The 16,588-nt window shown below is 35.7% G+C and overlaps 1 protein-coding gene across 1 annotated transcript; it reads left to right on the forward strand.

Annotated features, from left to right (window-relative positions):
* Window positions 1-538: 538 nt before the first annotated feature.
* LOC117343020 lies at window positions 539-5,092 on the forward strand. The gene is made up of 3 exons (XM_033905344.1): window positions 539-1,068; window positions 2,936-3,317; window positions 3,735-5,092. The coding sequence occupies exons 1-3, from the start codon at window positions 877-879 to the stop codon at window positions 4,283-4,285; spliced, it is 1,125 nt and encodes a 374-aa protein (XP_033761235.1). The 5' UTR covers window positions 539-876; the 3' UTR covers window positions 4,286-5,092.
* Window positions 5,093-16,588: the final 11,496 nt, after the last annotated feature.

Below are 16,588 nucleotides of genomic sequence, written 5' to 3' on the forward strand. Positions count from 1 at the left end.
AAAAAATCCAAGCAAACTTTCCACATGTATACATATAGCTAAAAGTTTGAAAACAATATGAAAGCTATATTTTGGATGTCGGTGCAGGAAGTGCTAGAATGATATTACGTGAAGATCCTCAATTGTTTTGCATCCAAATATTTCGTTTGCTTGTGAGTTTTGCATCCTCGTGATACGTTCCGACAGTTTCATCAAACACATTTACGAGTTTTGTAGACAGAAATGTTTTCTTCCAATATTTTTTGTATATACCGCGTCCTTCATTAAAAGATAAGTATCTTAATTCTTGAATGAACGTGTTCAGTATAATTACTGAATTCAGTATTTTGGAAATATTTTGTTCCATTTACATATCTATGTTAAATTAAAGATGGAAAAACAGCTATTTCAGTATTTCAAAATCGGGACACTTTCACCTGTGTTAATTTCTCGTTCATTTTTGATTGAGAAATCCCCCACCGAGAGCCCCCAAAATGATGGCCATATGCACCTCGACCCAAAACCGAATACATGTCTTTAGGCAACTTAGGGTAAATCACGATGGACTTACGGGAGTTCCAATGGTCATCGCCACCGGAAACATCTTACTGGAATTTTAACATTATGCAACATATAAACTGCATCGGACATCTGACAGTTTGACCATTACGGCATGGATGTTATTGGCAGCTAGCAGGGAAAATATGTCCTCTACAAATTAACCTGAATTTCTGCAGTAACTTCCATTCCCACATTCGTGTATAGCAACCTCCGGACAGTGTTATATTGATAGAACTTTTCAGGCAGACAGGAAACATGCTGAATGTATTTTATGAATACAAACATATTTTACAGTTGAAATAATTGTGTTCTAACCAAAATTATTCAAAATCAAAAATGGTACCAATTCGAAAACCAGTGGCAGGATATTTAATTTTATGTTTGTCCGTTTTTTATGTGGTCAACATGGGTGTGGTTTCCGGTCATGGCCGCCTGGTCAAACCACCCGGACGGTCAACGATGTGGAGATACGGATATAATACTCCGCCGAATTACAACGACCACCAGCTGTTCTGTGGTGGCTTTCCGGTAAGTTGTTTATACGGCCGAGTCTCATTTCCATTTTAGCCCGCATCATCAGATGGTGGGCTATTCAATTCACCTATGCGCCCGTGGTCCGTCGATAAATAACTATTTTAACTATTTCTTGAGTGAAGTCCTGGAAGGATATTTGTGAAATTACACATATAGGTCCCTCTTGCTCATTCAATATTGAGTCCGATCGGGAAAACAAAATGGCCGACAGTCGTCATCTTAGAATTTGACAGTTGAAATTTGTTATCACTATTTCTTAAAAAGTACTGGTGGAATATTCTCCAACTTAACATTGGTTTCCCTCGGTACCTAGGTGTGACTGTTAAATATAGACTCTGATCGGAAATACAAAATGGCCGACAAAGAGCCATCTTGGATTTTGACGGTTTAAGTTTGTGATCGTAATTTCTTGAAATATATTGGAGGGATTTTTCTCAGAAAGTTCATCTTATAAATGATTTCTTTCCTTATTGTCAAATAATAGGGGAAAGGAGGAAAGAATTCGATGTAGAGTTTTTGGTTTGGTTTGGTTTGATTTGTTTAACGTCCTAAGCTAAGGTCATTTAAGGACGGCCTCCCATGCGTGCAATATGCATGCGTGTGGTGGTTGCGTATGTGTGTTTTGGGAGGCTGCGGTATGTTTGAACTTTTGCCGATTTAAAGTGCTACCTCACTGAGACATACTGCCGAAGACACCCAGCAGGACAGCCAAACCGGTCACATTATACTGACAACGGGCGAACCAGTCGTCCCACTCATAATATGCTGAGCGTTAAGCAGGAGTAGAAACTACCATTTTAAGACTCTGGTATGTCTCGGCCAAGGGACAGAATCCAAAGCCATCCTCACAGCATCGAACGCTCAACTCAAGGCCAAAAGTGAGGCATAGTCCAAGGGAGACATTTGATAGAAGGAAGTTGTCATAAAAAATAGAACCAAAACCAAACCAAATGCAGTGGTGCGGCGTCCGTTGTCCGTCCTGCCGTCGGGCGTCAACTTTCTCCTTTAAACAATATCTTAAAATCAAAGAGGCCTAGAGACCTGATATTCGTCATGTGTCATGTTGGGATGAAAGGCTACCAAGTTTGTTCAAATGAATGACCTTTACCCTTATTCAAGGTCACAGGGGTCAAATATGCTGAACTATTTAAACAACTTCTTCCTGATAACCAAGATGCCCAGAAACTTGATACTGGGCCTGTAGCTTGATGGGGTGAAGGGCTACCAAATGTTTTCGAATGAAGGACCTTGACCTACATTCAAGGTCACATGGGTCAAATATGCTAAAATCTTTAAACGACTTCTTCCTTATAACCAAGAAGCCCAGAGACTTGATGTTGGGCCTGATGCAAGCTCGGGTGAAGGGCTACCGAGTTTGTTCAAATGAATAACCTTGATATTTTTTCATGGTGACATGAGTCAAATACGCTAAAATCTTTGAACGACTTCTTAATAACCAAGAGGCCCAGGGACTTGATATTGGCCTGTAGAAAGCTTGGATGAAGGGCTAATTCATTCGAATAAATTACCTTGACCTGCATTCAAGGTCAGGGGGTCAAATGTGCTAAAATCTTTAAACGGCTTCTTCTTAATAACCAAGAGGCACAGGGACTTGATATTGGGCTTGTATCATACTGGGATAAAGGACTACCAAGTGTATCCGAATGAGCCTATTTTGACTCACATTCAAGGTCACATGTGTCAAATAATCTTAAGATAATCAACAATCATTAACAAAAAGGCCCAGGGACTTGATAATAGGCCTTAAACTTAACTGTTGATAGGACGTTAAACAATATGAAACCAAACCATACCCCGCCAAACTAAACGACTGCATGTTCTTTTGTAACGTATGTTTCAGGTCCAGTGGTGGATGAATGGTGGGAAATGTGGCATCTGTGGAGATAGGTATGACGTTCCAATCCGGGATAACGAACCGCCGTACGGCCGCTTCGCAAACGGTGTAATAACAGGGTATTATCAAAAAGGTGGCGTTATTGATATCAACGTAGAGGTTACGGCAAGTCATAAAGGTTACTTTGAGTTCCGACTGTGTCCAAACAATAACGTAAAAAGAGCTGCGACACAGTCTTGTCTAGATCGCTATCTACTACAGGAGTACTACGGAAATTCAACACAGGTTTTCGTCAGTGACAAGAGCGTTGGACTGTACGACATTAAAATGCGGCTGCCATATGACGTCACATGCTCGCAGTGTGTCCTACAGTGGAGATACAGGTCAGGTAGGTTGTCATGTCTACCCATGATGTGTCTAGGCGGTGTTTTGCAGGTGTACTGGCAATATAACATTTCAGTAAAACAGTTTTATCTTTGGCACAATGGAAATGTGCATGTATAATGCGTCAAAAAAGAGTCTTATTCATGTGCCTGTAACTTGAAATTTCAGTAAAATTGCCGTGACTTTAGCCCAATTGAAGTAGGCACCGTCTTTTAATGACGCATCGATAGGACGTTAATCTAAATGGTCAAAATGAAACATGTGTCATCGACTATTGAAAATTACCAATTGAAATAAATTTATATTAAAAAAAGTCATCATCACCGGTCGCAAAAAGTGTTCTGATGTATTATGAAAATGGATAGGGACACTTTTATTATTGATGAAAAGCAAGCTTATTGAAATCGTTTACTTTTTACAGGAAACCGATGGGGCTGTACAGGTAACGATTTCACACGAGGATCTTGTGGATTAGGACGGGGACCACAAGAAGAATTCTACGCATGCTCAGATATTGCGATTCTTGAAAGTGGTACGGATGACAATGCAATTCCCTCTCCTACGACACATTATCCAAATGTACCAACTTCACTGACCACTAAAGCGCCACCTGTGCAAACAACTAGAACTGTGCAAACAACAACGGTACCTTCAACAACACAAGCTCCAACACAACGGCCGGTAACTCGTATCCCGCCTCCATCCATTCAGATTGTGTGCAAGTCTGCCGGTGCTTGGAAAGGGTTACTAGCTATGGACAAATGGTGTGACGTCAATTGTAAACGTAGGTACTGTCCAATGACGCACTGCAGGTGTAGCCCGGCTGGTCAGTTGGTGGATGACCAGGACTACGGACTCCTCGGAACAGGGAAAAATTGTTTCTCGGTCGCCGGGATTCCAGGTCTTGACCTTTGGTGCCAGCATAACTGTCCCCAGGGGCTTTGTGATCAGAACACGTGCTATTGTACGTAAACTAGCTCGGGGAAGACTCTAGCGGAACATAAAAGAATGTTGAATAAAAAGGGCTCTTACTTTTTTTTTCGTAAAGCAAATTATCAGAACAGCCAATATTCCCCAAAAGGAAGAATACAAGGGGTAGCACGATGCGGAAATAGAGTATTCCCTCAATGTGTCCGGGCGACAGATTTAGTTAATATTCAAAAACCGGGTTAGATTTTGGCGGTCATCGGCCACGTTTCAAGGTCAAACGTCACACTAGACCTCTTTTGAAATGAATTAGTATGTGTCAAAGAAATATCATGCAATATTGGATATATTTAGTTCATATTCGCACCATAACATCACAACATGAAAGTCTACTCCTGATTTAAGTTTATTGGAAATCGATCAAGGCCAGAGGTCATGCTTAACCACTTTGAAATAAATAAGTTTGTGTACAATGTGTCTCTTTAACCCTAAGACAAATATAGTTCATATTCACAGCATATTCTACATCTGATTATAGATTTTGGTTGTCATTGGTTAGGGTTACATGTCAAAGGCCGCTCTTGAACACTTCAAAGTGAAAAAAAAATGGTTTAAGATATCTCATGAACCCTTGAACAGATTGTTTTTATTGACAGGGTTGAGGAATATACTTGTGAACCCCTGCTTACTTTTAATTTCCTCCTGTCACTAAAAAAACACGTATGCATACGCAGAGGATACACCGCGCGCAAAGACCACGTGACCTTAGCTAGTGCGAGAAGGAAAACTCCTTTCGATCTGAATGCCAAACGATTAGTATTTGTTCCTAGTAAATCACACTTTGCAATGATCGAGGTAGTGTTTTAGAACTTTGTGAGCATGCTTTGACAAACCTATCAACCATTGCAAGTTCGACAAAGACAGGATGCCCTGTATCCCAGGTTATGAAATGTTTAGCGATAAGTTGTTAAGCTAATCAAGAAACTAAAACTGACTACATGCAATTTTATTCATCTGAGGGGACATTGAAATATGACCAAAATACATCTGCTAAGTTCATTGGGCACTTCGAATCGGATCATTCTTTCATACACCATTTACCCTTCTTTGAGGCTGTTCTCTTCAGCATCCGTCTTCTTGTGACTTTCAAGGTTCATCCTGCAGGTTGGGGTTTGATACACGTGTACATCGGCGACTTGCTGCAGAATACACATTTTTTATCGCTTTCTATCACTGACGAGTCCTAGAAGGGCCAAAATTTTGGTTCTACGGTATCTCTCTTAATTTGTTTTGACAGATGCTGATATCTTGTTACTTTTGTACAATATAGAGGATAATATTCACTTATATGTCATTTTGTAGTGAAATTTAACACTTCCTCACCGTAGCAACCGTTTTCCCTGTCTGCATTTTCTTTGTCTTGACATGCGTCCTTAAATTTGATCCCAGGATGTGAATGTATACCACAAACTTTCCTTCCATTTGTATAATTTTGTGAAGTCACAATGTCGGACTAAACTTCAACTAGCTGGTATATACAAAGTCGCAGTATTTCCATCATTTTGGTTAACAACATTATGTTCAGAACATGCCTGCTATTTCACTTATTGTTAATGACGCTTAGCTATCGGTAGGACGTTAAACAATACATCTTTTGAGAATGTGGAATTTCACGTAATGAGCCTTCTATTTTGTAGAGAAAATTTGGTTATCGATTCATTTTTATGCCAGATTTTCTGCAGCATCATTTGTTGACCTTTTCCAGATAATCACCAAACCTTCGATCAGAAAGTCATATTTCTATTATTATGCATCCCTCTTTATATTTAAGTTATGATTTGCTTAATTCTTTTTTCTGTTCAATATCTGAAATTACTGATGAACCACTTAATACTCCTGAATTTACACCGAGATGTCCTAATACTATTGAGACTATCGTTCTATCTATTAGCGAAGTAAAGGATATACTTTTAACTCTTAAACTTAATAAAGCAACTGGTAAAGACACTATTAGTCACGAAATGTTAAAAAATTCTGCTGAAACTGTTTGTGTTCCTTTACAATTACTTTTTAATTTATCATTAAGTCAGTGTAAGTTTCCTAGTCAATGGAAAACTGCCATGGTAATACCCTTATTTAAAAAGGGTGAACGTTTCCTATGCTCGAACTATAGACCGATCTCTCTTCTTAGTACTGTTAGTAAAGTTTTCGAAAGAGTGGTGTATAAACACTTACACAATTTTGTAATTGAAAACAATCTTTTTTATAAATATCAGTCTGGTTTTCTTCCTCGTCATTCTACTGTGTCTCAACTGATTGAGATTTACCATAATATTTGTCTCTCATTAGAAAATAAATTACAAACATGTATGGTATTTTTCGATATATCCAAAGCATTTGATAGAGTATGGCATCAAGGTCTTCTAAAAAAACTTAACTCATATGGCTTCAAGGGCAAAATCTATAAATGGATACAGGATTACATAACTGATAGAAATCAATTTGTTGTTTTAGGTGACAGTAATTCTTATATGGGTTATCTAAAAGCTGGTGTTCCACAAGGCTCTGTCCTTGGACCTTTTTTATTTTTGATATTTATTAACGATATTTCTGATAATTTGCTATCTTTATCGAGAATGTTTGCTGACGATACCTCCCTCGCATATTCAGCAAATAATCAAATAGAAATAGAACATCACATAACTCACGATTTATTGGTTATTGAAGAGTGGTCAAGGCTGTGGAAAGTTAATTTTAATCCAAGAAAAACAGATGTTGTAATGTTTAATGGTTCTCTTGACCAAATTGATGTTAATTTAAAATTTGACAACCCAGTTTTGACCACCAGTAGCACCCATAGACATTTGGGAGTAACGTTGAATGAAAACGGAAAATGGGAGACACATATTTCAAATATCACTATTTCGGCTTCACGACATCTATCGGTTCTACGCAAATTGAAATTTACTTTAAATAAGGAAACATTATCAAAATTATATATTGTATTCATAAGACCTCTTTTGGAATATGCGAGTGAAGTATGGGATGGATGTAACAATACAGATTCGGAAAAAATAGAGAAAATTCAATTGGAAGCGGCAAGAATAGTTACAGGTTTAACTTCTTTCGCCAGTCGGCAATCTCTATATTTAGAAACTGGGTGGGAACCACTATCTGAAAGACGGAAACAAAAGAAATTGTTATTATTTTATAAAATGCACCATAATTTGGCTCCGTCTTACTTAAATGACATTTTGCCAAACAGTTAACGAAAATATTAATTATAACTTAAGAAATAATCAAAATTATATACCACCTAGATGTCGCCTTACATTATTTGAAAAATCATTCCTCCCTAGTACTGTGAAATTTTGGAATTCTTTAGACATTTCAATACGGTCTTCAGAAACTGTGTCAAAATTTAAACAAAAAATTAAACCGAAAAAACCTGTAACTAGACTGACCATAGGAAACAGAAAACTTGATGTTATACATACAAGACTCCGACATGGGTGTAGTGCATTAAATGGTGACCTCTATAAAGTTAATATAATTCTGTATCCATTTTGCAATTGTTCCTTTCCTGTTGAAAACGCATTTCATTACTTTTTCGAGTGTAATCTATTCAATAACCAACGTGCAATTCTTTTGAGAAAATTATCAGTACACAATGTTAACATTGATTTGAAGTTGATACTTAATGGATCTGATGACCTAAGCGAAAAAGATAATGAAAATATACGTTTAATAGTCCAAGAATACATAAAAAATACTGAACGTTTTCTGTAGGGGTTTAATTTTCATGATTTATAGTACAGTGTATTTATATCTTCAGCTACATAATTATAGTATATATCTTATAATATGTATACAGAACGCCATGTAATGTTAAGCTTACTTTCTATATAAATTATGGGTACTGGTATGTCAAGTGTATTATTTATTGTCACCTATAATAATTAATGTTGTGTTTCTTTTATATATACGTATATATGTCATCATAATTCATTATAATTGCTGCCATTGTATATATCATCTCATACTTGTTAATGGAAAAGGACGATATATAAGTTGTATAACTTGTGTCCAATTCCTATTGAATTTTTCAATAAAAATATGTTTAAACTAAACTAAATTAAGTTATGAACATGATAATCATTGGATTTTAGAGGTCGTAACCGTAAAGGGAGACAACCAGATGCAAAGTTAAGAAGATAACAGTAAATTCAATCACTTTCTCTTAATTTCTGCCAGTAATGATGTCAAGTACTCAATTCCAACATTAACTTCCACATCCAAAATACGACAAAACTGTTTTATTATTTCCTGATTCAGATGGCTTTATTACAAGGAAAATACCCTTTCTATGAAAGAAATCTATGCAAGAAGTCTATAGGATGTTGCTGACTTGTCTGATGTATATTGTACCTAGCTGTGATATTGTTATTTACGCAATCGATATGCTCCTCTATTTTATTCGGGTGGGGGATGCTGGAGAGATGTTATGTTGTATATATGTATGTCACATTCTGTACCGTTCAGAATCAATGACGTATACATGTGAAGCCTCTAACAGATTTGGTTAATATTCAAACTAGTACCATAACAAAGTTCTACACCTCAACAAAGTTTCTTTCAGGTCTGTAAGCATACACATTTTTTTTTAAACTATCTGAAAGCTGTTGTATCACAAGATTTGAGTAACGAAGGCCACTTTTTTTTTTATTATAAATGATCTTTAGTGTACCAATATATATTTTACATGTTTCGTTTGTTTGATGTCGTTTCATCTTTTGCCATGATTTTCTTTATAATTGTACTCGCTATGTTTTGGCCATAACGACATGCATGGTGTTGATGGGCCGTCAATAACTAATATAACAACTAACCTGAACACACTCTGGATGTAATTGGTCAAGTTGAATGGGTCACAGGTCAACTTTGATCCCTTCAACACCACTTGAAACCCTTGTGATGTTATTTGTGCTACAAACTGGGGCATATTGATGAGGAGGAAGCTTTTAATTTGTAGCTTGTGAACTTTGATTAAAAACACAATTTGAAAATCTTTTCCTTTTCACTTATTATAAGGATCATATAGAAACATACTAATTCCTACTCCTTTTATTCTTCTTTGCCATTTGAGAGTAAATTGTTTTCCAGCAAACAAAATGTTTAACTTCTTGACATATTCATACCACAGGTGCTTGAGGTAAGAAATTATATATATATATAGTAATATGAGGCTCATATAGTACACCTATGCAATATATAAGCAATATATAATTTCTTACCCCAAGCACCTGTGATTCATACACCTCTTACATCAGAGATGTAGATATGTCCATCACATCTGAGGTGCTTTCTGCTTGGGACCAATTTTTCAGAACCATGTCATATGTTGAGAACTCCTCGGGTTTATATTTACAACATAGTATTGTAGCACCAACTTCTAAACGTAACCACATTCTGGTGGTCAATGTTAAAAGATCAATGGTCACCTTTGACCTCTTCTGAATGGGACATTGTATAGGAGCATTCATGTCTTACCGTCTAGTGTTTCACACCCCAGTACCATCGTACATTGTATAACAAGAGAAAGAAAGCAGCAACCAGACTGGCACTCGAACCCAGGACCTCCGAAGATTCGGCGGACACTTAAACCATTTTATCTACGTGGCAACCAGTGCAGCCCAGTTCAGTTGCTACATTCCTCCCTCCTTCAACAAAGTCTTTGACCCTGAAGACACACACAAGACCTTATAGTATATACCACATCTTTAGGTATTTATTTTGGGAGCTAGACATTGTATAAAAAAAGAAAAAATCTGTTCACATGATAAATGTACAAGCCATTTATTAGGCACAATTGAGTAAGAACACAACTGCATATCATTTATACAAGTATTTGTAATAATTTAAGAGCAGAGATGTATAAGCCAATTAAATTTACATTACAGCTTCACCTCTGCCAAGCTACATTCTATATATATATGATGATAACGTTTGGATTCTTCATATTAAAACTTTATTAACCTACATGGTTTACATACGTCACTTCTGTCAAGGTACATATCAATATTATGTTTAGATTCATTAGGTTTAAATAATCCATTAACCTAAAAAGTTCACACACTTCACCATCATGCAAACTTAAGTTACCTTGTAAAAGTTCACACACTCCATATACAACTATGCATGCCGATCTCTGAAGCAATATAATAACATTTTGATTCTAATAATCCAGAAAATGACATACACAATGGCTGGCATTGATTTGAAGTATAATTCACCCATACCTCTTCAAATCAAAATACAAATTACTACTGAGATAAACAAAAAGTTATTGTTCTTAACTAAAATAAAATGTCGTGGCTAATTAATTTGGAAACATTTAGAATAATTTCCTTGTTAAGTGGGTCACTCAGACCAAAAATATGTAACAGGTGCTTTTGAAGTAATGGGGCGTTTGTTTTAGAATAAATATATTAAAACTTACTTTCAAAGCAACTGCTTGTAATGTATAAAAACAAAAGCAAAAAAAGAATTCATTGCCAATTACTGCTTATAATAACCAGGAAAATGTTTGGGAAATTGTAATTCAAATCCTTGTCATAATCATGTGCTTCACTTTTTCATAAATCAAAAAGAAATTGAATAAAAGAAAATAATTGAAAGGAAAGGGGTGGTAGGATAAAACTTGGTATACAGAATATGTAACAAATTACAGTCCCATACAGCAAAAGGGCAAATATCTGATATGATAAACATTTGTAAGTTTGATCCCAATTCCTACCCAGTTGATTGTTCTTGTTATAAGTATTCAACAAGAAATTCAAATTTAACTCTGCAATTTGCAAATACTGAAATTTAAACATACAATATAAATAAAAAATAGTGATAAAAACATGTCTTTAAATAAATGATTTGTAGAAAATATATCCAATACAAAGTACTCCAGTTCTCCATCATCATTAAATCTGATGAAATTACAGCCACAACCTTGATTCAGCACAAAGTATTTATCATAAACAGTTTTGTTTTCAAATGCCAGCACTTTTAACAACACATATATTATATTTTCAAAACAGGCCAAAGAATAAGGAAGCACTCATAGTTTTTCTAATTATGAAATGTCAAAAACATATTTTTTTTTTTAAAAGAAAGAAATCTGGTTTTATTTTGCACATGTGTGTGTACTTATATTTTGATATAGAAATGAAAAATTAGGCAATCTTCAAATGTGGACATCATTCAATATTAAATCACAATTTTGCACATACCATCATGTTCTCCTAGTATTACTAGTTGGTGTCAGAACAACCATTACAGAAAATGTAAAGATTTTGAACATGTTAATACATAATTAATGATATATGTTACCTTATCCTATGGTTAGAGTTACCTCCCTTAACAGTTTCATTCATACCATTAATAAGTTACGACTGCCCTGTTGTAAATTCTTAATCATTTTTGTCAAGTATTTTTTAACATTCATATAGGTCAATGGCTAAATAAAGCAAGTGCCCAAGTTTCTTTGAGCAGAATTCTCCAAGAAATCACATGCTTGTCCTAATAAGGTAGTATATATCCTTAAGACACGACAAGTCATGTCATATTTTACAACCAAAATATTGCAATAAATAACGTACCAAAATGAATGACTCACAGATGAACTGAACCAAGTTTTGCATTAAATAAAGCATTCAAATATACATAATTGGCCTGAAAATTCACAAACAAGGTAAGTTTATTTGGCTATTTTGGTCCACACAAGGGAAAACTAGTCACCATGCAATGTCATAGGATCCACATATCAAATCAATATAATTCTGTATCAATACCCCTACCTCCTGATTTTCTTCCAAATATAGAGCTTAAACCATGAAACAAGCAAGCAAACAATAGAAATTAAGGATAAAATGCAGCAAGAAAGAAAGAAAAGGAAACAAAAAAAAAATCTTTCATTCATTTCTACTTCTAATTGCAACCATACTGTGAATGACCAAAAAATGAGGTGTTTGAATAATAAAGCACTAGTCTTGTTTTTCATCCTCTTTGACAACCAATTCCTGCATTAACAGCTCAGAGATATTGAAGTATACATATGGTGTCATACTTTCAGCTCATTTACACATGTACAATATAATCGAAACACAAATAAAGTAGGCAACTTTCGGTAGGAAGTGCAACACAATGGTAGCTTGAACGATTTAAAAGACGGAGGCCTTGGTGCTGAAGAAGGAACCTTACCAGGAAACATGACAATTCAAACATCCCTCTGAAACATATATCACATGTTTAATTTTCTAACAATAAATAAAGGTTTTCTTATCCAATTTAATTTAGGTGGGTTTTGAAAGCCAACAATTCATTACAATGTTTTGTAGAGATGCTTTGTGTAATGACCATGATCACAATAAACTCATCCATCAATCTTTATTTGGCATTTTCAATCAAACTTTTTTAAGATGTTTTAATTTGAAGCCATTATATAGGAAGTAAGGTCGTGCCATTGGAGGACCAAGTCAGCACTATTATGTGTATACTTGTTCCATAGTAAATCCAGAAACCCACAGGGTGTGTACCAGTAAAACATATTTTGTGTGAACAAAGACACTTTGACTCTCTCCAAAAACAAATTGAAGCTAGCAAACACAGTCTTCAGTTGCTGGTTGTGTTGAACAACTTTCCAGATAAAATTTGTGATAAACTGTTGAATCTCACTCCAAAGATATTTTAAATCATAATTCTAAAGAACTAGATCTAAGTTAGTCCATCAGAGAAGCTTTTTTATCAGGCCAAATCTATTCATTCAATTTGTTACTTGTACAAATGAAATCTAGCTCTTACTGCCGAAGCAAATGAGTTTTCTGATTACAGTGGATTAATACCAGTTTTTATCGGGATATTGTGTATGCATAATACTGTTAACTAGGTATCATAAACAGGGCATCTGTAGAAATTCCCAATATTTAACTATTACATCTTTCAAGTTATTGGTTTTAATGATTTGGTATAAAAAATACAATGTCTAAACAAAACATTAGGTGAGGCAACGATCTAAGGGAGATAACTGGTGAGGAAGAATATGAGTTTTGACATGCAACATGCACCATGCGCTGAAAATACTAAATATCATAGTGTAGGTGATGTATCTAATCAACATATAAACAAACCTTGATATAAAACTACAAATCAATTTACTTACAGTGAATTCAACTTTACAACACCATCATGGTGCACATCTTAGCCATTATTAAAATCCAGACTCTTACGATGACAGAATTAGATGATATCAACAACCAGGATCATGATCATAGCCCAATCATTTTGTTCTACAACAGGAATACACACTAATTGAATGAAAAGACAAATTCTGTCGTTAGTAAACATCTCTTTTATATGACGAAGAGTTTGGCCAGCAATGCCAAATCCTTGAGATTTTGTATTCATGTAATTAACTTTTTTTATTCTTGGACCTGGAAAACCAAAATAGATCATATTTAAGATGTGTTTTTTAACTCTGGACATGTAAACAATACACACCAAGGATGATTTGCCTCAATTTTTTTTTCTTTGTCTCTATAGCACTTGATGCTACTATAATTACCTCTGAATCTCAGGTGATTTCAACTTCCATTCCTCTGAAAAGTTCGCCAAAATATTTTGGAATTTTACATTACATTACAATAAGATATTATTTGTAATTTATACATATAGAATCCAATTTTCCAAACATATACCAATATTATCAACAACCCAATACAATTTTCATACAGCCATCAATATCTACATGTATATGAAACAATTTGGCAAACAATGATTTTCATCTTTTTGAATTATTGTAGTTCATATTCATTTGATTGGATTGACACAGAGAGTGCTTTCTGACTAAAAATAAGCTGTTTCCATCAACCTATAGAATGTTTCAATGAGTGAGGAACAGATATCAAGCTCAAATGTGTGTATGTACTGTATTATCTGCAATATACTAATATAATGTGCATTACTGCAGGGCTTTATGTAAACGTTTGAGGTGATACACCTAAATCAGCTTTTCATCTCGGTCTTGAAATGACATGTCTATATGATAAATATCTTGATACTCCAAAATTCGGAGAAAATGATACCATGTTATAAGACTTGTGAAATGCCTAGCTAGAGCCTGAATTGGAAAACAAGAGATCCCAGAGGGATCTTGGCGCCCACCATTGAATGATCTTCGTAAGTTCCATGTCAGATTGATCTTTTCTCTACTTTTCCCTTCATTTTACTAATCTGTGCAAATTGAGACATCCCACCAGTACTTTTCAAACAAGGGAATCCTAGCTATATAAGAAATTTGAGATTTAACGATAATGGCTGTTTGTTTGCCAGGTTGTTTTCAGGACAGACTGGTCCAAAAATGCAATACAAGGGACCAAGGGGAACCTACTTATGAAATTTGAGAAAGATCCATTCAGTACTTTGAGAAATAGAGATAACAAACTTCAATTGTCAAAATCCAAGATGGCGGTCTGTCGGCCATATTGTTTTCCAATTGATCTCAAAATGCAATAAGCATAAAGAGGCACCAAGGGGAACCTCCATATGAAATTTGAGGAAGATCTCTTCAGTGCTTTCTCAGAAATAGCGATAACAAACTTCAATTGTCAAAATCCAAGATGGCTGCCTGTCGGCCATGTTATTTTCAGATTGGTCTCAAAATGCAATAAGCATAAAGAGGCACCAAGGGGAACCTCCATATGAAATTTGAGAAAGATCCCTTCAGTACTTTCTCAGAAATAGCGATAACAAACTTCAATTGTCAAAATCCAAGATGGCTGACTGTCGGCCATGTTATTTTCAGATTGGTCTCAAAATGCAATATGCATAACTAGGCACCAAGGGAAACTTACATATGAAATTTGAGAAAGATCCATTCAGTACTTTCTCTGAAATAGTGATAACAAACTTCAATTGTCAAAATCCAAGATGGCTGCCTGTCGGCCATGTTGTTTTCTGATTGGTCTTAAACTACAATATGCATAACTAGCACCAAGGGGAACCTTCATATGAAATTTGAGAAAGATCCCTTCAGTACTTTCTCAGAAATAGCGATAACAAACTTCAATTGTCAAAATCCAAGACGGCTGCCTGTCGGCCATGTTGTTATCCGATTGGTCTCAAAACGCAATATGCATAACTAGGCACCAAGGGGAACCTTCATATGAAATTTGAGAAAGATCCCTTCAGTACATTCTCAGAAATAGCGATAACAAACTTCAATCGTCAAAATCCAAGATGGCTGCCTGTCGGCCATGTTGTTATCCGATTGGTCTCAAAACGCAATATGCATAACTAGGCACCAAGGGGAACCTCCATATGAAATTTGAGAAAGATCCCTTCAGTACTTTCTCAGAAATAGCGATAACAAACTTCAATTGTCAAAATCCAAGATGGCTGACTGTCGGCCATGTTATTTTCAGATTGGTCTCAAAATGCAATATGCATAACTAGGCACCAAGGGAAACTTACATATGAAATTTGAGAAAGATCCCTTCAGTACTTTCTCAGAAATAGTGATAACAAACTTCAATTGTCAAAATCCAAGATGGCTGACTGTCGGCCATGTTGTTTTCAGATTGGTCTCAAAACGCAATATGCATAACTAGGCACCAAGGGAAACTTACATATGAAATTTCAGAAAGATCCATTCAGTACTTTCTCTGAAATAGTGATAACAAACTTCAATTGTCAAAATCCAAGATGGCTGCCTGTCGGCCATGTTGTTTTCTGATTGGTCTCAAACTACAATATGCATAACTAGCACCAAGGGGAACCTTCATATGAAATTTGAGAAAGATCCCTTCAGTACTTTCTCAGAAATAGCGATAACAAACTTCAATTGTCAAAATCCAAGACGGCTGCCTGTCGGCCATGTTGTTATCCGATTGGTCTCAAAACGCAATATGCATAACTAGGCACCAAGGGGAACCTTCATATGAAATTTGAGAAAGATCCCTTCAGTACATTCTCAGAAATAGCGATAACAAACTTCAATCGTCAAAATCCAAGATGGCTGCCTGTCGGCCATGTTGTTATCCGATTGGTCTCAAAACGCAATATGCATAACTAGGCACCAAGGGGAACCTTCATATGAAATTTGAGAAAGATCCCTTCAGTACATTCTCAGAAATAGCGATAACAAACTTCAATCGTCAAAATCCAAGATGGCTGCCTGTCGGCCATGTTGTATTCCGATTGGTCTCAAAACGCAATATGCATAACAAGGCACCAAGGGGAACCTACATATGAAATTTGAGAAAGATCCCTTCAGTACTTTCTCAGAAATAGCGATAACAA

Source organism: Pecten maximus, chromosome 14, assembly GCF_902652985.1.
Source record: "Pecten maximus chromosome 14, xPecMax1.1, whole genome shotgun sequence".
In the NCBI taxonomy this organism is placed as follows: domain Eukaryota; kingdom Metazoa; phylum Mollusca; class Bivalvia; order Pectinida; family Pectinidae; genus Pecten; species Pecten maximus.

Coding starts and splice junctions, on each gene's coding strand:
- LOC117343020 (XM_033905344.1), top strand. CDS start 877: ATGGTACCAATTCGAAAACCAGTGGCAGGATATTTAATTTTATGTTTG. Junction 1,069..2,935: donor TGTTCTGTGGTGGCTTTCCG/GTAAGTTGTTTA, acceptor CGTATGTTTCAG/GTCCAGTGGTGGATGAATGG. Junction 3,318..3,734: donor ACAGTGGAGATACAGGTCAG/GTAGGTTGTCAT, acceptor TACTTTTTACAG/GAAACCGATGGGGCTGTACA.